Source organism: Lepisosteus oculatus, chromosome 27, assembly GCF_040954835.1.
Source record: "Lepisosteus oculatus isolate fLepOcu1 chromosome 27, fLepOcu1.hap2, whole genome shotgun sequence".
Lineage (NCBI taxonomy): Eukaryota > Metazoa > Chordata > Actinopteri > Semionotiformes > Lepisosteidae > Lepisosteus > Lepisosteus oculatus.
Window position 1 is genome coordinate 1057452 of NC_090722.1, and position 23312 is coordinate 1080763.

The 23312-nt window shown below is 42.6% G+C and overlaps 1 protein-coding gene across 3 annotated transcripts; it reads left to right on the forward strand.

Annotated features, from left to right (window-relative positions):
* The first annotated feature begins 581 nt into the window (after positions 1-581).
* Positions 582-19762, forward strand: LOC138225251 (maestro heat-like repeat-containing protein family member 1). 3 transcript variants are annotated; one of them, XR_011183791.1, is made up of 6 exons: positions 2929-2961; positions 3161-3280; positions 3746-3868; positions 4100-4179; positions 5794-5895; positions 14800-19762. XR_011183791.1 is itself a non-coding variant. In XM_069184786.1 (5 exons), the coding sequence occupies exons 1-5, from the start codon at positions 2941-2943 to the stop codon at positions 5828-5830; spliced, it is 381 nt and encodes a 126-aa protein (XP_069040887.1). In that variant the 5' UTR covers positions 2929-2940; the 3' UTR covers positions 5831-6349. The 3 variants fall into 3 exon arrangements, 1 of the variants encoding a protein (XP_069040887.1); XM_069184786.1 differs by lacking the exon at positions 14800-19762 and having other exon boundaries at positions 5794-6349; XR_011183792.1 differs by lacking the exons at positions 2929-2961; positions 3746-3868; positions 4100-4179; positions 5794-5895; positions 14800-19762 and adding exons at positions 582-1106; positions 1404-1511; positions 3393-3460.
* The last annotated feature ends 3550 nt before the right edge of the window (positions 19763-23312 follow it).

Here is a 23312-nt window from a genome sequence, read left to right on the forward strand (position 1 = left end):
TCTGATTCAGCATAATCATGTCCGATTTAACAAAGTTTATGAAGTGTTAAAATCAATAGAGATGAGGCAAGAAGATTTCAAATAGGATCCTGAACAGTGCTCCCAGGAGAAACAAATACAACTCAAATCTCCCTGAATGGGACGAGCCTTTCACTACAAACATGAATTGCCGGCGTGTTAAAACTGGAAAGGAAGATACAGGAGTCTCTCAAGAAACTGTCCCAGTACATGGAAATGTTATTGTTGGAGTGTGGAACAAGCTGCCCAACAGTGGCGTCTTTCAGGAAACAGCTGGACATGACTCACCAGTCAGGACAGGAGTGAGTTCTTTACACAAGTATTGTAGGAGTGTGGGACAAGCTACCCAGCCATGTTACTGAAACCTCTTTTAAGGAAAGGAAGGATACTGGACTGAGGTGTATCTGACAAGCATTTTCACTGGCGCCTGTGTTATTACTGTGTGAATAATTAATCTAAAATATTCCTACTGTACTACTGTGTATCATTCAGGCCCCGCCCCCTGCTGATCGCGGCTTCTGATTGGCTGAGTCGCAGCTCCGCGCGCTCGGCGTCTCCGCCTCCTCCGGCTCGCGGCTGCCCGCTCCGCTGAGGGCGCGAGAGGAGCGCAGCCGTTATTTGTGAGCGGCTGTGTGTCGGAGGAGCGATCGTCTCCCTGCGGCTGATCCCTGTGGAGGCGTGTGGGGCTCCTGAGGCGCGGCTCTCTCTGCCTCCTGTCACTGCGGAGAAGAGCCGAGGGCAGACCTGCAGCCCCGCTCCGCGACGGGTCTCTGCTGCTCCCGGCCGCAGGTATTTCCAGCAGCAGTGTGTCAGTCTCACACACTGACAGCGAAGCTCTCAAGAGAGGTTTTGCCTTCAGACTCAGCGAGTCCGGGTTGCAGCGGCGATGGGCTTCAGTTCCCGCAAAGCACTCTGGGAGAGTTTGCTCCGGCCCGCAGCAGTGACGTCACGGAGGAAGGAGCGTTCCGGCGTGTCTGCTCCTGAGAGGGTGTGCTGGCTCTCCTGAAGCTTGTGGAGTGGGGATTGATAACACACACAGGGAGCAGGAGGGGGTATAGACAGGGAAAGTGATCTTCTTCCTCTCCTAGGTAATGTCATATCATTCAGATGCAGTAACAGCTGTCTTGTGCTTCCTCTCCTGAACTTTCCACACACAAAGTGGGAACTTTAACACACAAGTCTTTTTCATCGGTAGCCTTTTCTAGTTCAGTGTTTCCCATTTAGGATTTATATTTTGTCTTTACAAAGCACAGAAATGTGCTGCAGCGAGAGAGAATCGTTGTCAGTCCTCATAGCTGTGCAGTAATTTCAGCTGCCAAGAGTGGTGTGTGGGTGTGTTTGCTCATTCTGCTGTGGACCTGATTGCCTTCCCTGTGTGTCTGCAGCTGCTCTCCAACACACTGAGCGCAGTGGCGGATGAGGTGTGGGCCTGTAGGCTCACTCAGGACACAGTCAGAGTGCTCTGCCCTCTCAGCTCCACCTCTGAGGAGAAGGTGAGTCTCACAGAAGGCTGAGCTACGTGAGAATCTGGGACTTTTACTCACTAAAAGTCTTATTCCTCACCTAGTGTTGTGACGTAGTGACATAGCAGGTGTGTCTGTAATGGGCTGTGTATTAGATGTTGTAAGGTGTGTGTCTGTTCAGGCTAGGTTCATACGTGTGTGCTGTTGTGTTGATGTGAGCTGTGAGCAGTGTTTGATTGTGCAGTAGAGGGGAGAGCCCCTTCAGGGTTCTGTGCTCTGTGCTCTGCTTCAGTGTGTCGTCTCCACAGCTAGGGATGCTCCCATCAGGCTGTTGAGGGCTGATTTCCTGTCATTAGAATCGGACGCTTTTTTCTGTTAAAATCATTACAATAAGCCCTGTACACGCCTCATGTCCCATGGCTAAGTGTTACCCTGGTTATTTTTTCCAATTAAAATAAACTAGACCACCGGTATAATTTGTTTATTTTTATTAACACAGTGATATGTAGTGGGCTTATTGTTAAATAAAATAAAACTCCTGACTAAAAGAAATAAAATAATCACTTAAAATAAAATAAAAACTTTTTACTCATCAAACATGCACACAAAACCTTTAAAAATATTACATATACATTTGGCACATATATAGCAAAAAAAACAGCTAAAATAAAATTAAAGGCTTGTCTTAATCACAATCCACAATTTTAATAAAATAAAATAAATAAAATGTTCAATAGGATGTTTAACAAGCCGACTATGACCAAAAGAAAACAAGTCAGAATAATTTGTCTCTTTAGCTACTTGTTTACTAATCATCGAGGGCAGATTCTTGTTTATGAATAGGAGCAGCTGTGCGTGTGTTGAAGACAATATGTTCCTCTTCTCATGCAAAATGTGAGCTGCTGTACTGAATAGACGCTCGCTGTCCACACTTGTACAAGGAGCACCAAGGCAGACCTGAGCTGCTTCTGCCAAGGCAGGGAAACGGCTTGGATTGCTCTTCCAGAAAGCCATTGGCTCTGCGCTTCTTGGGATGAGTTGCTGACTGAGGTGGAGATTAATCTCTGATGCTGTTGAGTCATTCCTGTCCCGACCATCGGTTTTATCTTCATTCAGAATCTCCTCATACGTCGCCTGCAGAGATCCTGCCCGTAGTTCTTTCGGCTGTCTTGCTATGCCTACTGTAAGGCTCCAGTGTGTTAAGTGTTGCCGTTATTGATGGCTGAGCGAGAGTCGGTTTGCGAGTCGCTGCAGCTCTTGGACTTGCTAATTGTTCACACTCTGCGTATTCTTTTTGGTGTTGAGTTCTCAAATCTCTGATGAGGTTCATGGTGTTGAACGTTCTAGCCAGGATCCCCCACGAGTGACTTCTTTTGCACATGTATTGCAAACTGCAAATTTTTCGTCTTTTGTAGAAGTGTGGAAAAACTTCTACAAAAGTTGCCAGACCAGGGAGGACATGTTGCTACTGTATGTTCAGGTAATGTCGGAAATGTAGTCATTGCAAAATTGGTTTTTGATACCACTGATCGAGTTATTTTGTGTGAAAATTGGCTGATATCGATCGGCGGCCGATCGATCGGAGCATCCCTATCCACGGCTAACATGTCCTCTCAGTGCAGCTGTACAGAGCAGCCTCCTGAGCTCAGTGCTCACTGTCCTCTTCTCCGGTGTCACAGGCCTTCCTGTACCAGTGTGTCGGTGCGGCTGCCCAGCACCTCTCTCAGCAGGAGACTGTGAAACAAGCGCTTCAGGACAGTGTGAAAGAAGCAGGGTTTGAGAATCCTGTGCAGAGAGAGGTGAGGTGATCTGTTCCCACTCCTCACACAGACTCAGGGCTTCTACTGCTGTTGACGACAGCCATGAAAACTGTAATATCAGCGTATCCTTTCTACATGACTTAATGGACAGACGGGGAGCATCTGGAGCAGTAAACTGGAGCACCTGGAGGAAACCCAGGGAAAACACGCAAACTCTACACAGCAATCAACCCAGGACTGGAGCTAAAACTAGTTTTACTGGTCATTTGACCACCAGAGAGGAAGGAAATTTAAAGATCTCAGTTATGGTTTTATGTTTTAATTTGTTATTAAGAACAGAAGAGCTCATAGTGTGAGCCTCACAACTGCTTTCTGCAGACTTGACTAACCTGCTGGTACATTCTGTAAGGTGTGTGCAGCCAGGATTTATTTCAGTGAGTTTTTCACTCCTTGCAAGGCCTACCTGGGCTGTCAGTGAGTGAGCTGCTGTGTGTCCCCCTGCAGGAGCCCAGTGTCAGACTGAGCCTGTGCCGCAGTGTGGGCATGATGGCACAGGCAGTGCGCAGCGCCAGTCCCTCCGGAGCTCCCAGCTTCCCTGCCAAGGCCGAGCTCCTGGCGACAATGATGGTCAGTGTGTCTGACGCAGCCGCCTGTCTGCTGTTTTCCCACACGGATGCTCTGACAGTCCTTACTGTCAGTAGAAATCAGAGGGGAGAGAGGTGCCCTCGCTCTCTTCCTCGCTGCAGCTGCACACAGTCTCGGGACTCTCAGCTGTGCCTGTAGATGAGCACAGGCCCTGTCCTTGTGTCTTTTGATGGAGGGACGTGGGGTTTACATTTCTCTCCCATCTCTTCACAGGTGTTTGTTAAAGAGCAGCCCAGTGATGCCCTGAGCCGAGCTGTCTGTCTGCAGGCCCTGCGCGCCTGTTCCACACTGAGGTACTGTTTCCTGATGAAACTGCCTTCACTGCTTCCATTTCTTCACAATTACATTTTTAAGTGTGTTTGAGGCAGATGGGCATTATGTTTGATAAGATAGATAGATAAGACTTTATTGATCCTGAATGGAAATTGATGTGTTACAGCAGAGCAAGAGAAGCAAAACAAAAACAGACATTAGGTGGACGAGAAATTAGTTATAAATAAATATAAAATAAATAAAAATAAATACATAGGTGTGTGCAAAATATGATTATAGTCACTGTAAAAACAATAAAATATGTGCAAAATGTGCATAGGTATATACAGATTGAGTGTCCAAAAAGTACAATGGAGCAACATGCTGTCCATAGACGAGCAAATGAAGGGCTAACAGTCCCAGCCTAGGGCAGCGTTATACACCCTGACAGATGCCGAGAGGAAAGACCTGCGGAAATGTTCCCTTGAACACTGTAGCTGGAGCAGTCTGTTGCTAAAAGTGCTCCGCTGCCCAGTAACAGTCCCATGAAGCGGATGAGAGGCGTTGTTCATGATGGCTGTGAGCTTGGTCAGCATTCTCCTCTCAGCCACCAGCTCCAGGGGGTCAAGGCTCAGCCCCAACACAGAGCCCCAACAGCCTTCTTGATGAGTTTATTGAGCCTATTTGCATCTCTTGTCATGATGCTGCTACCCCACCATACAACAGTGTAGAAGATGGCCGCTGCCACCACTGATTCATAAAAAACGTGTAACAGTGTTCCACACACACCAAAGGACCTGAGAGTCGGCTATGGCCTTTCTTGTACAGGGCGTCAGTGTTACCAGACTACTCCAGGTTATTATCCAGGTGTACCCCTATGTACTTGTAGGACTGCACCCCTTCTATGGCCTCACCCTGGATGGAAACAGGGTTCAGCAGAGACTTATTCCTCGAAAGTCCAGGACCATTTCTTTGGTCTTGCTGGTGTTTAGCTGGAGATGGTTAAGATGACACCACTCCAAAATGTTGGTAATCAAGCTCCTATATTCCTCCTCCCTCCCCTCTCTAATACACCCCACAATTGCAGAGTCATCTGAAAACGTCTACAGATGACATGCCTCAGAGTTGTACCTGAAGTCAGAGGTGTAAAAGGTGAACAGGAATGGAGCTAGGACAGTCCCTTGTGGAGCCCCAGTACTGCTAACAATCTGTTCGGACACACAGCTCTGTAGCCGTACATACTGTGGCCTGCAGGTCAGATAGTCTATAATCCAGGACACCAGGGGAGTGTCCACCTGCGCCGCCCTTAGCTTGTCTCTCAGTAAAGGTGGATGGATGGTGTTAAAGGCACTGGAGAAGTCAAAGAATATAACTCTCACAAAGCTCCCCGTCTTCTCCACTTCAATAAGTGCCATTTCCTAACATCAATATGTGGTGCATCAACTGCAGTACTCCTAAGTCTAAAACAATACATTCAAAATATATGATGTGATGTATTTTCAGACCTTTATAATGGCTTCTATAGGACAGGCCTGTGGTCATGCTTTTTCTAAAAGAGTTATAGTGACAGGTTGTATAGTTCCATCTGTTTACATCATGATGAGTCTTGAGGAAGAGCTTCTAACAGTGTCCTGTTGTTCCTTGTCCTACTGTAGCTGCAGCCCAGAGCTCCCTGCAGTGCAGAGCACCTGACTCGTATGCTTGTGAAAGATGTGCTGCCACTGCCTCTGCAGGATCCCAGAGGCCCTGAGCTCCAGGTAGGACTGCTAGACTCAGCCGCTGGTGTTGGGTACAGGCGGCAGACGGTGTCTTAAGAATAGCTGCTCTTGCATTGTGGAACCTGTGAAAATTCACAATGGCTGTACATCCTTTGGCAGAGCACAATCCCTGACACGTGTGCTGTATCCTTTTCTTAAAAATGACTGATTTCCAAGGTTTGGAAAAGGAGACATTAATTTGGACAACATATGGAAATCTTAGTATCAGAATAATACTGACCCAGTGAAGTTCACTGCACACAAATGTATTGGTGTTAAACAGAAATACACTGGTGCTGATCTCCTCTGTGTTTCCGAAATCATCCTCCTGAAAAACGCCTGGTTGTTACTCATGTTGGTCTGAGACAGCAGTTGGCTGGGTGTCAGAAAGTGGCTCAGCCAGTCAAGCTGAAATCTACCTGTGTCAAGATAACAGATTTCAGTGATTTCAGTTACATTGCGGTTCATGTGTATGTAATATTTAAATGATTGATTAAAGATTTGCCATTTGTGCCTGATCACACACACGTGAACACAGTCGACTGGTCCCTGCAGCTCACCTTCACAAACAGAGTGTGATGAGACTGTCAGCAGGGGAGAGCTCTCATGATGGTGTAATATTTCCATCCAGTCCTCAGTGTTGTCTGTTGGGTTGAGCTAATATGGACGTGATTTGGACTCATGAACAATAAGTCTTGTCATGGAAATATAACTATCAAGGAAGCCACAAGAGAGAGTTCTCACCTGAGTAAGGTCTTTATTTCAATATTGCAATATTGGGAGCCCTGCTGCCACTTCGCCAAGTGCAACCAGAGACTCAATTTGTTACAAGCAGTACAGAGTTTTTATAAGACGTTGCGCTGTAAAAAAGTTCAGCACTTGGTCCCTTCTAAAACTTCCCCTTTCTCTAAGAGAAAACAGATTACATCATAGAGCGAGAGAAGAAAAACTAGATTTGTTATTCAAAGCTTATCAGTTACTTTCAGCTAATTCTAATGACCCAGACAGCATATATTATTTTGGTACATTGTCTTCTAAACTAACCTAAACAGTGTACTTTGTTGACGAACTGTTTTCTAAAATTCTGCACGTACTGTAGCATAGCAGTTATATCCTTGAAATATTATCTAAAAGCACCAATATATTTTTTGTAAAGCTCTCTACATTTTTAAGAATCAATTAACTCATTAGATTTCCACTACAATTCCCTCCTTTTTATTCTTGAAAATGATTAAAAGTTTGATTCTTCATATGGACTCCCAGGAGGCTCCCATACTTCGGGTTCTTGCGTTCTTACCAGAACATACTGATGCGCAAACATATTCATTACCATATTTTGAAGCATTGGAATAATACAAGTCGAACAGCAACACAAAAACAGGAAGACAAGTATCACAGCTACTATAATCGGTGTTAGTTACTTAAAGAAAAACATTCCCCCTGGCCCAAACAGTGATGTGATTCTAACCAGGAGAGAAATGGGTGAGGCTGTAGAATGAGGCATTAAAGCACATACATAACAAGATGCATTAAATTTCTTTAACTTTACAGTATGATTTATAAATTTGTACCACAAATTACTCATATCCCCCTCATTATCAGTTTCATTCAGCCAGTTTGTATACAAAGAGGCTTCGCGTTTAGATTCTTCCTCTTTCTGGGCTTCTGGGTGACAGGCTTCCACATAAAAAGGAAAAAGGCTGGGCACATCAGTCCCAAGCATGTGATCCCCATCTATCCCTGTGGAGACATCACTCCTGCTCTTTGCTCAGTTCGTTTGTGACCTTTTTACAGTGGGAAGCATGAATTCAGGGCACCTGGCACGGCCCCCTCCACCTGAGCGAACACCACCTCTTTTTCCTGTCTTTCACCAGAATCCAGTCTACTTATTCACGCATTAGTTCTTACAGCACAGGTAAATCCCTGTGGGCTGGAGCCCAGCATTTTTCTTAGGGGTTTTTTACAAGATTGGTCAACAGCTGGGTAATAACTCTTAGAAAAATCTACACATTGTTCCACTGCCTCAGCTGTGCCGTTTTGCAGAACAATTCTAGCTGAAGTTGTAAAATTTCTCTTTGGTCCGTTCCTGCAAAACATCTTATTATAAACAAACAAACCATAATAATAATGTGCATCTATGGGAATCACTCCCAAGGGTAACTCCCCTTAAAACTATATTGTTCTACCCATCAGGTTCTGCCACTAGATAGGAGAACCTTTCTCTACATTTTTTTTTTACCTTCATGATCCCTTCAGGGCGTACAATTAGCACAGAAGCAGCAGCTTTAGTCCACATGTTTTTCAAGCAGGATATTAACAGTATGATCATAACGAATAATACCAGACACACAAATATGTATTGAACCAGAGACCCTCTCCAGGTTCCTAGCACAGACTGTAGCCATGCACCAATGCCCCAATCATCTGGATTATAATTGTGATATATATTTTTCTTCATCATAGATGTGCTTTGCTAAGTCATTCATTTGCTAATAATTGTCTAGAATACAAGTACTGTTTAGTCTTTGCTCACCTAAACAGCTGTCTATCACCCTAATAGAGAATGGCCTAAAACTGTGATTATAGCGAGGAGCATACAGTTATTTCCATTTTAATAGATCTGAGTTACACTCAGACTAAAAGCAGGGCTATTTACCCATGCCAATAAACCTAAATAATCACCTCTATCAAAGGGGATTACTCCCATGAGCATCTTTTATAGCAATACAATCCCAACATGAGCTCTGATTATTATTTGTGGCTGACTGATAAAGTATTGATTCCATATCCCCATTTTATCAAAGTAAAACTCATTACACTTAACAGGTACACTGTCGCCCCCCCTCAGGAAGCTCAACAAACACAGAAACACTGACAATATAATAATTAATGTTCACTCAGTCTCTGGTGCAGTGGTTCGGTGTCGGCGCAATGCGTAGATCCAGCGATCTCGTCCTGTCACTCAGAGTCGATAGTCAGTTGCACTTGATATGGTCCTTCCCAGCAGGGTTGCAACATCTGGCAGGGTATATCTTCCTCACCACACCCACTCGCCAGGTATCAGGTCGTGTCTTCCCTCTACTGGAGGTCTCCAAGCGTCCAGCACCTATTCACCAGTCCCATGCACCACTTCAATTAACAACCTACAATACTACAATAGCGAATTAGCAAATTCAACAATCCATTAGCCAAATTCATCCCTCTAGGAAGGTTTGTTGATTGGCTTGTGATAATATCAAACAGGCTCTATTACACAGTTCTGTTTGATCCAGCCCGCATTCCATGGCGTTCCTTCAGTCTGATGTCTAGTCGATCTTTTAGAGTTCTGTTCCTTCATTCCACTGTTCCAGCAGACTGAGGGTGATCTCAGTCCATCTCACCCCGAATAATCCAGCCACAGCCTGTCCCTTGATCATAATACAAGCGGTAGGTCAGTGCCCACCGAGGGCTTATCTCCATCATCAAGTGTTTGGTAGACACAGAGGCAGTGACAGCAACCCACTGGGAAAACAGATTATAAGAGCCAAGGTTTCCCTTTACAAATGTAAATTGTAAACATTTGCTACTGCATGAAAGGTTTCTCAGGACCAGGCCTTTTGAGCTGTAGCACCTGCACCTGAACTGTAGTTGAGTTCCTTTGATAAGCATCACATTGAGATACCACATAAGTGGCTACTGCTTCAAACACGGTCCCCACCCAGGTGTCCGACAGAGTGCATTTGTCGAGCTATAAAGAGCATTAGGCTGTAAGGGCCTGCAGAGCGTCCAGTATGTTGGCAGCACCACACTCTTTTCTAACCATGTCCTTTTCTCTGCCTTAGAGGCCTCAGCCTGAATATCCTGCAGCTGTCCCCTTTTTACCAATAGAGGTCTCACAGGGGTCTCAGACTCCTGTTCTACAAGTACTGCTCACCTTACAGCTACATCTGCAAAGTTGTTCCCTCGAGTTACTGGAAACATTTCTTTATTATGTGATTTACACTTTACCACAGCTACTTCAGTCAGCAGCTGCAAAGCTTCTAACAGTTCAGAGACAAACCCAGCATTCTTAACTGGAGTCCCTGCCATGTTGGGGAAATCCCTATTCCTTCACTGCCATCCAAAATTGTGGCATACACCAAATGTATATATACAGTCTATATAAATTGCTACAATTTTCCATTTAGCATATTTACAAGTTTCAATTAAATCTTTTCATTCGGTCTGCTAGTTCTACACCAGATTATTCACAGTTTATACAGCCAGGCAGGTAGCCTGCACAACACATAAACACGGCCCCTTGGCCACCGCATCAAGGGGTCCTGAATAATAATAACCCACCAGACGATGCCTATCTCCATGCCTCCTGCACCAGCACAACAGCTCACGATCCATTTCTTTCACTTACACACAGATTACATACAGATGATCCGTCTGAGGGAATCCTGTCCAGGGCCAGTGCCTGCAAGAAAGCTTGTTTCAAAACATCAAAAACGGTTTCTGCTGCAGGGGTCAAGGCAATTTTGTCTTTAGACTGCACTACCCCCCTTAAACCAATACGTCACTAGACAAGCTCGTTCTGAGAAGGCATTCACCCTGGCTTTATCATGTAATTGGTTTTATACTCCTTTTTTTTCCTCTCAAGATCCAATACTTGGAGTAGCCCGGCCTTATGGATTCCCTCATTAGGTAAAACAATCACAATATCACATAACTCTATTGAGTTAGTTTACATAAATCCTATTTCATGCAGTAATTCCTTATAAAATGCTGCAGTCTGGGCCTAAAATAGGTCTGGGGTGTCCCCCACCCACATCAGTAGTTGAAACTGTACATCTTTACCCAAGCAGACTGTGACAGCTTATATTTGCTTTAAACACAACCCTTGCACTCCTTCTCCTGTAGCCTCCTGTTACCCGTTAGAAAACGTTATATCACATCTTTATGCTGTTTTAGTCTAAAAACAGGACAGCTGTGCTCCTGTGCCCCACAGTTACTGCACACTGTAAGATTATTTCACTTTTATTTAAATCCTGAGATAAATTTAGGAAGGCTACAGAGAAGTTTACTAGATTAAAACTGTTAGTTCACACACGGCTCTCGTTTCAGCTTCTGACAAGTTCTTTAATTGTGAAATCAAGCGTCTTTCTTACAATTTCTCCAAAAAACACATTTTTTTTAGTAACTGCACACCAGCTTATTAGTAGTTTTGTCTTTGAGGTTTTATATCTCGGTATAACATTAAAGTCGCACAATAATTTCGACAAACTGGCGGCTCCCTTTTCTCCTCCTTGGGAGTCTTTTTACCACCCATTTGCAGCGCTCGCACTTCTGCATGCATACTTCGCGAGTTATTAAATCACATCTGTCACTGTTCGTAATATCAGGAAAGCATAGTTGCACTATAGTTGGCAACATCAGGTTTTAACCCACTCAAGTAAATTTGTTTTATTACTGTGGAAGTATCTTCATTCACTTCCTTCTCATCAGCTAACCCCGAGTATACTATCCATAAAGCTATAAACCTTTCTGTAAAATCTGAAAACATCCTCACTTCCTTCTGCTGACATGCTGTTACTTTTCTCTAATCAGTTTTCGGTGGGAAATGCTCTTTCCAAAATCTCCACACTAGTTCCCACCCTTCTCCCAGATTCTCTCTCAAGGCGTTCTATTTCTTCTTTTGCTTTCTCTTTTTCTACATATACAACTTCGTTTCGTTCAGCCATTGCTTTTAGCTTTTCCATCAGGGATTTTTCCGTTTTATCTATGATATTCTGTTGAATTCTCAAATATTCCTCTAAATATTTTTATCCAAAGGTTCATACACTTTTCTACATTCCTGTTCAGCCTAAATTCTGTCTGACAGTCAATATTTCTTTTAAGTTTCACTTTGGATTAATCAAACTTTTTTTTTTCCCCTTCACACCAAACCATTTTCACGTCTCCCACGCGCCCCGCGGAATCCCCCAGTCGAGACAAACTGACGAACTATCACAATTCGGGAACACGGACCAGGTTCCAAATCCTGGCTTTAAACACACAGTTGAATCGAGTTACCATTTTCGGCTCTTCTGCGAGTACAGTTCTAGTTACTACCTTCAGCCGTACTGCAGTCGTGTACCAGGATGCAACACCTGGATTTTTTCGCACGGGCAGGGCGAGATGCTATTCCTTCAGCAATCCCTCCTTTTCTACCCCACCTTCACAAAACAGACATCTAAAACACATACACCATTAACTCATTTTTCTGTTGTACTCGCTTCAGCTTCAGGAAAACCCTGAACCCACCACAGCAACATGGAGAGGACAAGGGACTTTTTAGAAAAGAGGAGTCCTTACCTCTTTTTAGAAGCGGCCGCCTAACTTTTCCTCTCCATGTCCGTGTGGTTTAATTTAGATGGATACTTCTTCATCATTTGGGTCACGTATCCGCCAATCTGCCTCCTCCTTTTTAGAGGACGTTATAAACCTTTAGGAACAATATGATCTAGCAACAAGGTTATGTCACTGTAATTAGGCTTAAGACAATCAAGAACAAGGCGCTTGCCTTTCTTCTAAATTCTTTACGATCATCAGGCAATTAAGGAAAAGACTTAACTAATGCAAATAATTCACTAGGAGACCAATGTCAATGTACTGTACATATGCTGGAGTTCCTTCTGGACCTGAAAAAGTGCACATTGGTATTTCACAAACAAGTGGCTCCGGACCGCTTTCTAATTTCGGTGGAGACTTTTTCTTTTTAGTACGCATGGCCATGACTTTAGCTGCAGTTTGCTGTTCTTTAGTTTCAAGACTAGTCTTTCTTTAAGCTTCCCATTATTTCTGTGATTCCTCTTTCCATTTAATAAGTTTTCCAATTCATTTTCTTTCATTTCTTCTCCTTCTCTTCTAAGTTTCCCCTTCTTCAGGAAACGTCTTTTTCCTAATTCAACTTTCCTCTGTCCATTCTGATTCACTTACAAAGATCCTTCATAGTTATGGTCCCCTAATTATCATATATAAATTATGTGCAAGTTCCCTTACACCTATTACCCTAGCTTTACAGTTCATGAACATAATTTTTTTCCCTAACCCAGGCTATAATTGTTTCTCCGAATTTGTCGTACATGTACTTTTGCTGGACTGCTCGGTCCCATTTTCGTCTTTGAATTTTAATTTCCCATTTTTACCGATCGGTGCCTTACTTAGAACCTTATCACATTAACTACTCCGCAGAGCAAAAACCACACGTCTGTGTTAAGATAAGTTCTTTATATGAGTCCCAGACTCATCAAACCCGCGTGAGAACACCCCTGTGGCTCGCTTCTCAAACTATTAATTTTTAAGGATCACTTACTGACGTCAGACAGCTGCCAATTCTCCAGACGCGTCTCTGGAAGGATAAACAGTTTATCCTCCGAGGTTCGTCCAATTTGCTAAAATTGTCCGGGTCCGGATGGAGTTTCAGCAGCCGTTCGCGTTCAGGTTTGTGATCCCGGACGAGCCCCCAAACTGTCATGGAAATATAACTATCAAGGAAGCCACAAGAGAGAGTTCTCACCTGAGTAAGGTCTTTATTTCAATATTGCAATATTGGGAGCCCTGCTGCCACTTCGCCAAGTGCAACCAGAGACTCAATTTGTTACAAGCAGTACAGAGTTTTTATAAGACGTTGCGCTGTAAAAAAGTTCAGCACTTGGTCCCTTCTAAAACTTCCCCTTTCTCTAAGAGAAAACAGATTACATCATAGAGCGAGAGAAGAAAAACTAGATTTGTTATTCAAAGCTTATCAGTTACTTTCAGCTAATTCTAATGACCCAGACAGCATATATTATTTTGGTACATTGTCTTCTAAACTAACCTAAACAGTGTACTTTGTTGACGAACTGTTTTCTAAAATTCTGCACGTACTGTAGCATAGCAGTTATATCCTTGAAATATTATCTAAAAGCACCAATATATTTTTTGTAAAGCTCTCTACATTTTTAAGAATCAATTAACTCATTAGATTTCCACTACAGTCTTCACAACAGTCTTGTCTTTTAAATTCGACAGTTCATTGCAGAACATCAATGGCGATAAGCAGGGAAGCATAAAAACAGAATTACAGAACCAAACTAAGCTTGACAGTGACACATTGATGACACAAAGGGTGCAAACGATATTTATAGTTACAGTCAAACCTCAATCCTGCTGGGCAAGCTGATCAGAATTCTCCAGATAAGGTTTATAAAAATGTTAGAAAAAATAATACTACCTAACAGTCATAATTAACCAGATTTTTTTTTTGCTAGTAATAATTTGAGTAATCTAGTTTCTGGGAAAATATATTTAGCCGCAGCTAAAAATATGAGTAAATTAGAAAAATACAGACTAGCTATTGCTGTATTCTAGCTTTAGTCATCAGTTCAATATATCTGAGGAACAAAAGCAGCACAACCACTACTTTCTGTGGCACAAATCACATTGTTAATACAGCTCATCATACTGGAACTCAGCGTTAAAAGAAACTTACAGTCTGTTCACAGGTAGGGCTGTGATTCCTTGTGACTGGAGCAGTTTTGTACTGTGTAGGCTACTCGGAGTGCTTGTAATAAGGAAAGTGGTGTCTGAAGTGTGTGAATCGTTACTTTCAGTAACTGGCACCTCCTCAAACAGAAATGACTTAGACAAAAGCTGTCCTATATTCAATTTCAATTCAATTTAATTTATTTTTATATAGTGCCTTTCACAACAAGGTTGCCCCAAGGCACTTAACAAAGCTGTGTGACAACACATGATGTTGCAGCAGGGTTGCGAATGATATCTTGGCATCAGGGGGAGCTCACCCCTGGTTTGGGGGGGGACGCATCACGTGTGAAAGGCCAGTCAGCTAGCGTATACAAAGTGAGCACTGGATTATATAGTTATAGTTTAACTGGAGTTACTCTTACCTTACAATAGAAGTGTCCACAGAGGTCTGGGCTCAGCTGTCTGTGGTGTCCGTCCTGTTGCCCATGAGGTGGACGAGCGGTGGCCTGCTTTACTCCAAGATGATACAAGAGGCAGGGATCGAATCTCTCCAAAGGAGGTCCATTCAGATCAACAAAAAGAAGAGAGGAGAGGCTTTGTTTTCTCTTAGTGTCACTCAGGGCAGAGAACCCCCGCTCGCAGTCGGCTGAGGTGGTGAGGCACGTCCGGCCTGCTGTGGAGTTTTCCCAGCGTCTGTCCTGATGCTTTGCCTTGTAATTTCCAGTCTCGGAATTCCTCCACTGCCTCTCTGATGGGTGCGCCCAGTGCTTTAGCAAGCGCGCCAACTTCACCGTAAAGAATTAAGACATCACGATCCTGTGGCCAGAAGCCCTTATCCAGCGGTTTCAGCATCTGAACTAATTCAGAATCAGAGTCGCTTTGTAAGGCTACTGATCACAGACTGATAGAACTGGAGCCAGTTTATTTTTCCTGTACCCTCTGAGATGTCAACATCTTTAAACACGCCCAGTGATGAGCGCTGCTCGGCCTTCACTGCGGATTGACCGCCGGTGTCTTTCCTGGCTGTCAAGATATCGAAGGTCTGTTAAATGTGGCAACTGGAGTCCACCAGAGATGTGTCTGTGTTTTGGAGTTTCAGGGAGAGGCCCAGCAGCTCACGGAGAACGTCTTTCATAGATGCCAAATCAGCAACAGATGAGGAGTTAGTGAGGTGTTTGTGTAGTCCCTTGTGTTTCTGTCTCTCAGTGGCACTGCGTGATGTATCCTCCCTTGCTTGCTGTTTTAAAATGGTGTGCTAATGCAGGGAAATATTTCCATACTGCTTTTACAGTATTAAAACTGCTTGCCACCCATCTAATATTCAAAATCTGGCCAGTTTTCATAATCTGCACATTTATATCGAGTATCCGAGCGTTCTTAGTCGATTGGTGATAAAGTGAATATAGTTTTGCAATAAAGAATTCGAAATGGTTACACCCAGCCACTTCTTTGAGAGCGTCTTGTACTGCCAGTTCAAGGCGATGTGCCAGACAGTGTATGGACTGCACTTTAGGAAAGTCAAGCTTTAGTCTAGCAGTCAGTCCAGAGGATTTGCCAGTGAGCACTGCAGCCCCGTCAGTGGCTATGCTGGTGAGATATTTCTTCAAGAACTCATCATCCAAACCCACGTTACTAAGGCTCCCTCTCAGGCAACTGTAGATTGATTCCGTGTCTGTGCCATCCGTCAACTCTGTGATGTCTAAAAATACATTGTCCACATCCCCTTTCCCACTCTCATCGCATCTCATGTATATGATGAGGTGAGCACGCCCGTGCATTGTGCTTTCATCAATAGTGAGGCTATTTTGTGACTTAAGTTCTTTTATACTCGACACAAGCTTGTTCTGCATTTGCTTTGCAATATGACATATTTCAGCACAGGAATGGTCTGACTTATGTACAGGGCCTATTTTGGCACCATTAAGCTCGGGTTACATTTTTGAAGGAGTGAACTTTTTATAAGTTAATCTTTCCTTGGACACCATATGGGCAGATCTGAATGAAACTGCGGTTTCTTGAATTAAATTTGCTTTAATTTCAAGTACCTTGTTTGGGAGAATTTCTTTTTGCTTCGTCTCTTCAATATCAACGGCCCTTTTATGTGATAAGCTACAGTATCACCGTGTTTATATATTTTTTTCCGCAGCTGGTTCTGCAAAGGCCTACTTACATCTCCATGAATCCACTCCTCAGATAAATGCATGCCAAGTGCTTTTTCTGACACCAGGAGACTCTTTGCATCTCTGCATGCTGTGCATCCCAAGTTTCTTTTCTTAACGAAAAGCCATGGGTTGCGTTTTTTCCACTCTGTCCACTGCTGACTGGTCCAGTTAGCTGGCAGATTGGTGGCGACTGGGGTCACAGAGGGATCAGCCTCTTCCTCTGGGGAGCTGGAGCTGTTGGTGGACGTATTCGGAGGGGCAGGCCAGGCAGGCAAGTCAGCATCTAAACTGTCTGACGAGCAACCGCTAGCAGCAACAGTCAGATCGCGCAGTTTGGGTTTTTTTGTGAACCCAAAATTAGCCCGTCAAGTTCCCTGTTTTCTCTTGGGCATTATCGACGTTTTTCAGTTTTCATCGTTTTAGCTTGTCCATTTGTCACGTGTAAAGGAACGTTGCCTACTTTTGTAACAGCACCACCATGACTTGATCGGTATTGTATTAAATTACTTAGCTATTTCTATGGCAGCAACACACTCAGAACAGAAATGCAAATGTAGTCTATGCCGGAAAAAAGTGACCCATACTGTATAAATAGGACATTTTTTTAATTGATAGATTCCATATTTTAGAGACCCCCAAAATTTCGCAAATGGTCTCTTCAGGGAAGCTAGTGCCTTATTCAGGTAAGCTAAGCTCCCCCTAGCTCCCCCGTAATTCGTGTTACAGTACAGAAAGAGAAGAGGCCAAAACACAACAGAGGAGAGGAACCCAAAACTCCTCAGTAAGGAGAAGAAAAACCTCTGGGGGTCCAAGGTCAACTGGCTGCCCAACCCCTCTGTTCATGCTAACATTATACAATTAAAAAAAAGTACTAAGTGTGGAGTATTAAACCTTCCATCATGTCCTTCTGTGTGACTGTACTCCATGCTGATCCATGTAGTCCAGCAAATTCTCCTTAAACGATAGCTATACTCGCGATGTCCCCCTTAGATCCATGGCAGTGATGCAGCATCCGACTCAGATGGTCCCCAGCCTGGGCGCCGTCCGGACATGTGGGGAGGAGAATAGGATAGTTTGGTCAGAACAGATGTATCTACCTGGTGGGCCAACACAGAGACACACAATGGCATGTACAGCAGCACCAGCAGCCATAGCTCCAGCGGGCTATGATGTAAGGTGTGAGTAGGCTGGGCTGAAGTCATAGGTTTTCAGTCGGGATTTAAGTCCTGAGATTGACTTGGCATCCCGTACGTAGGCTGGCAGACTGTTCCATAAACTAGGGGCCCTGTAGCTGAAGGCTTTACCGCCAGCTGTTATTTTATTAATATGTGGATTAATCATTAACATTAATCAGCTCCATTAATCAGACAGGCACCTGACCTCTGAGAGCCTTATAAGTAAAGTAAAAGAATTTTGAAGTCTGCCCTGTACCTGACAGGAAGCCAATGGAGAGAGCTAAGTATAGGTGTTGTCGTACTTTCTGCTCCTAGTACCAATTCTAGCTGCCTCGTTTTGAATTCGCTATAAGGTGTTGAAAGTGTGATAGGTGCTCCCTGATAGCAGGGCATTAAAGTAATCTGATCTTCTGTATACAAAAGCATGTATTAGTTTCTCTGAGTGGAGAGAAAATGCCTTAGTTTTGCAATGTTTCTTAACTGTAGAAAGCACGCCTTCGATACTGTATTGACATGAGAGTTAAATGAGAGTCTCGTGTCTAAGATGACGCCTAGGTTATGTGACGAATCTTTTAGGCAAACTTTTAAACCCTCAGAGTTGAGTGCTGAGGTTATAGCAGTCGTATCTGCACTGTTGCCTCCAAACAGCAGAAGCTCAGTTTTATCAGAGTTGAGTGACAAAAGGTTTTCACATATCCAAGTCTTTAATTCATTGATGCAATTAGCTACAGTGACAATCGAGGAGATGGCTGATTATCACTCTCTACACCAGTTTGGAATAATTTTAGCCTCTTCTTCCTTACTTACTTTGAATTAGGGAGCTGCGCTGGACAGTTTTGCATTAACACTCCTGCAGTGACTGTGCCCTCATCTTTGATACATTAACTTGTTTTGGAAGTTGTTGTATCAGAAGCAACATTCGGCATAATAATGTAAGAAAATCCTGTTGAAAATCGGGTGCTTAAATATTAGGAACAAGTAAAGGTTTATTCCAGGCTGAAAAGAGAAGAAAAGAAACACAACGTTTTGAAGCTGTGAAGCCTTCTACGGGTGTCAATGAGCTATTAGTCTAGTAACAACAGCTCACCTAATCCAAACGTGGATTTGTGACAGATCAGTGAAATATTGTAAGAAGGTGGAGATGAGCGGTTTGCTCTGTGTTTCCATTGGTGTCTGTGGGGACTTGGTCGAGGCATGACTGCGCACAGTATCTAAAGAGGGGGCGGGGCCATGGGGAGGTCAGTCCTGCTGGGATTCACTTTCGGGATTTATATTGCACTCAAGCCAGAGGGCTAAATCTCTCCGTGTGGAATTGACTTGATACACTCCAGTCATGTTCTTACTATTATTTTAGTAATTGAATTATCAGCTGAAAGGATCATCTGTCAGATGGGCTGATTTGTGGAACACTGAGTAGAATAAAAAATGTATAGTTTCAAAAATGTAAATGCAACGTTTCATCTAGTTGTCAGTGTGCCTTTATGTGAGATTTAAATGACCTGTTACAGATGTAGACATTCAGAATGCGCAGTAAAACCCCGTAACGTGGGATTGGGGCTGCAGGTTGCCACGGCACGTGATTCGCTGGGCAGAGATGATCGACAGGTGGCACTTGTGGTGCATTAGATGTTAGTGAAACGATTGCTTCATTCAATCTCTCTGCTGTGCATGTTTAAATCCTCTTAATCTGGAATATTAATATGGAATTTTACATCTATAGGGAAATTTTGGTAGCTGAGTATAAAAATGACAGGAACATAACGTCTCTGAACGTCATATCATCATAAACGATATTAATTTAAGAATATAAATATATTATACATACTGTATATGGCTGGTAATGGTTGCTTAAATAAAAAGTACACAACAGTATTCCACTTTCTTCATAAACATTTTATGCATTAAAGTTTTTAATACGGTCACTTACGGTGGATATTCTGGAAAAGTTTTGACGTGCTCGTTCTGGCTATATTAAGTTTATATACTTTGTAAAAGCTATAATGTTTTAACCTTTTCTATGCATGCTTGCTGTTATTATTACAGTAAAAAATGTCTACCTTTTAGAATCAGTTTAATAGGGAATGTAATATGGAATCGCGTAACTAAAGAAATTAATAACGATATTAATTTAAAGATCTAAGTCTGATATATAAATCAGGTAGTATTACCGTAGTCCACTTTAAAAAAAATAAAACAATAAATATTATGGAGACTATATTAACATTTTAAATTATTTTTTTGTATATCACAGTGTATTCAGTGTTAAATGATATTAATAATAAAATAAAAACATGAATGAGCAAATGTGAATACTGTCAACAGTGGGAGTACAAACCTGTTCCACCGGTTTAATTAAGTTCAATTCAAAATACTTTATTCATCCCAGTAGGGCAGTTTAACACAAGCCTTTACAACAAGCCTTAAAACGAAATCATATACCTTGTAATTATAATCGGGATTAACAAAGTGGTATTAAAAAGGCCACTGAAACTATAATAATATATCTGATCATTATTAACAATATTAATTTATTAATAATAAATGATCATTTCAAATTTCTTGTATTTTTTTAAGTTTTCAGAGTTTTTTCCGTTTTTCATTACCTCTGCTTTCTAATTAAAATGCCTGTTTATAAGACAAGTTTCTGATGTCGGTAACACAGAACCTTCAAAGCACAGGCATTTTAAAGATCGCGATTTTCACAACTTTTATTTAAACAATATCTAGTACCAGGTTGCTTTTTTAGAAACCTTAGTGTGAATTAAGTGGACCCCAGGTGTAAACGAGTTCATAACGTGAGAATGCATTGTGCTACATTTTTATGCATCGGTCTAAGTGTTCTTAAGTGTCTTAAAAACATAAAAAATGTAACATCACAATGTATGGCACAATGGGCAACTGATTCTTTTAACATTGTAAAGAAAATCCAAAATAAGAAACAAGAACATGTCCCTTCCTAAATCAGACATTGCATGACTTTAAAAGCTATAAAAACGATAGTTAAAACAACTTTTTATGTGCGATAAACAGGTGATTTTTCTTTCTCATGATCAGCTTATGATCTTAAGTGTTTTTGTACTTTTTAATTAAACTTTTAAAACACTTTAATTTTGTAAACATAACAATGTGTTTTCTACAGAAAGAATCACATTGTCCTCTCTTCTTGTGGTGTGAAGCAGGTCAGCAGGTCTGTAAGTAACAGCTTGATGAATGAACCAGGAGACCCGGAAAGCAGGGCTGTTTCGTGCCAGCCAGCGCATTACCACCTTGCAGTGGGGGAGGGAAGCGGGCTGTACTTCCACTCTCCATCAGTACACCTTCCCGATTGTCACTGACGCAGCTTTAGCCAAGTCATTCCTGGTTTTAGAGAAGAATGATTTTTGTGTATACGTTTCGTGTTGCATTGGCTGTCTTATTTTAATTTACAGAGCTCTCAAAGATTCTAAGCTGATCACGAGGAAGAAAAATCAGCTGCTTTTCATGCATAAGTGGTGTTTAACTATCTAAAAATGTTTTATAGCTTTTAAAGCCATGCAATAAAGTTAGGCAGGGGCATGTCATTGTTTCTTATTTTTAATTTTCTTTAAAAAAATATAAAAATCACCTCCCCATTTTCACCTTGCCGTTAATATAGTGGGGATGTAGCATGTTTGGGGACTTGTTTTGTGGAGCTGATATTTTTTCCTTGGTTCACGTGCTGCTCTTGGGCTTGTTTTAGTTTGTGGTGGTCCTTTGTATTACAGATATTACGGTACTGCAGTCTGTAATACTGACATACAGAAGACATGATGGATGGATTAATACCCTCATTTATTTATTTCCTTTTTGAATTGTAAAATGTTAGCATGCCCAGAGGGGTTGGGCAGCCAGATGACCTTGGACCCCCAGAGGTTTTTCTTTTCCTAACTAAGGAGTTTTGGGTTCCTCTCCTCTGTTGTCTTCTGGTCTTCTGTTCTGTATTTACAACATGCATGGTTACTTGCATTGTTAAGCACCTTGGGGCAACCTTGTTGTGAAAGGCGCTATATAAAATAAATTGAATTGAATTGAATATTACGGGTGATTGTGGAGTCCATTGTGGTTTTCAGTTTAGAGGATGATACTCTGCGCCCGACTTTGGAGCAGTTTGAGAAGTGTCGCAAAGCAGATGTTTTATCGATAGTGGGTTTTAGTCTCTCGGTTTACTGCGGACGTATCAGACTTTAAACTGAGGAAGAGATACAGCCCCACACCCCAGACAGGCAAAGGTAATAAAGGTGATAAAAATCAATTCAAAGGGGTGCAGTGTGTTAACTCAAACTCTGCTAACAGAACCGCTTATAAGAGCACGGTGACTTTCTGCTCAATTACCTGAGATCTGCAGTAGTCAGACGGATTTTAAATTCTTTAAGCAACTTTAGCTGTTGGTCAACGTCAGCTACTCTGCGCAGTTCACTGCGCCCTTTTCTCTCATGCAAGCTTGTTTTTTCACTCTTTCGAAATATTGGACGGTACGCCTCAGGGACTCATTCATTCATTATTCTTTATTGCCACACAACAGTAATTGGTGGAATTGGCTTTCGGTACAGCAAAGAACACAGATGAGACATACAAACAACATATACAGTACAAATTCAAATAGGACAGAAGACAAACATTGTCACATATGTAAACAACTTTCCATGTAACAGCATCATTATACAACTAAATGTCAGAGTTCAACGTGAATTCACAGTTCGTCTGGCAGTGGGATAGAAGCTGAGGTTGAAACGGGCAGTCCTTGAGAGGAAGGATTTGAAATGTTTTCCAGAGGGGAGAAGCTGAAAGAGATTTTGAGCTGGATGAGAGGGGACTGAAACAGTGGTGGGCAGTATAACCCGTATAGTCGGTATACCGGTAGAAACATGTGTCCGATATGGATTTGGCTAAACCGTTTATACCGGTAGAGAATGGATTTTGATGTTTACACAGATTGGGCCACCAGCACCGTCATAGTTTACAATTCTGCCATATTTTAGCTCCAATTCTCTAATTCTGAAAATGTTCATCTTGCTGATATTTGGAAATCGGATAGGTTTAGAACGATTGATCTTCGGTGGTTCAGACGTCCGGTTTATGACGCGTCTGAAGTCATGGCGGCCAATATAAACACGCGGGCGTCCTCTTCCCTTTCCCTGAAAACAAACACCTGTTCGCCGGGCCGGTCTGCGAACACTAACAAACGGAAAACGCGGAGAAATGCAGAAAGGCAGCGCTAGCGAGCCGGCCACAAGATACGGAATTGTTGAGAAGGAGGGCGCTTCATCGGTCGTTTGGAAATGGCGCGGATTTAAAAAGTCGGACCGCGAGCAGAAACCGGTTTTCTGCCAATTCTGTCGGCGGCGATTTTAGCCAGAGGCGGTAGTACAAGCGCCCTCTTCCATCCGCTCAAGACGGAACAGGGGTGCGAGTCCAGCAGCTCTCGTGTCGGGGTGAAAAGACATTGCTGCCCGAGTCATTCACCACGCGGGCTTCCATGTGGACGCGAAGCAGCCGTTTGAATACTGGAGGGGTTATTACTTTAATGCCTGAAGAGTTTTTATCTTATTTTTTTACTTTATTTTGTTTTAAGAAGTATTACAAATTTAAG

What these genes read in the sequence shown, in the direction of transcription:
- LOC138225251 (XM_069184786.1), top strand. Translation starts at nt 2,941, where the DNA reads ATGTTGCTACTGTATGTTCAG. An exon ending in TGTTGCTACTGTATGTTCAG is followed by an intron (nt 2,962 to 3,160) that starts GTAATGTCGGAA and finishes CCGGTGTCACAG; the next exon opens with GCCTTCCTGTACCAGTGTGT. An exon ending in AGAATCCTGTGCAGAGAGAG is followed by an intron (nt 3,281 to 3,745) that starts GTGAGGTGATCT and finishes GTCCCCCTGCAG; the next exon opens with GAGCCCAGTGTCAGACTGAG.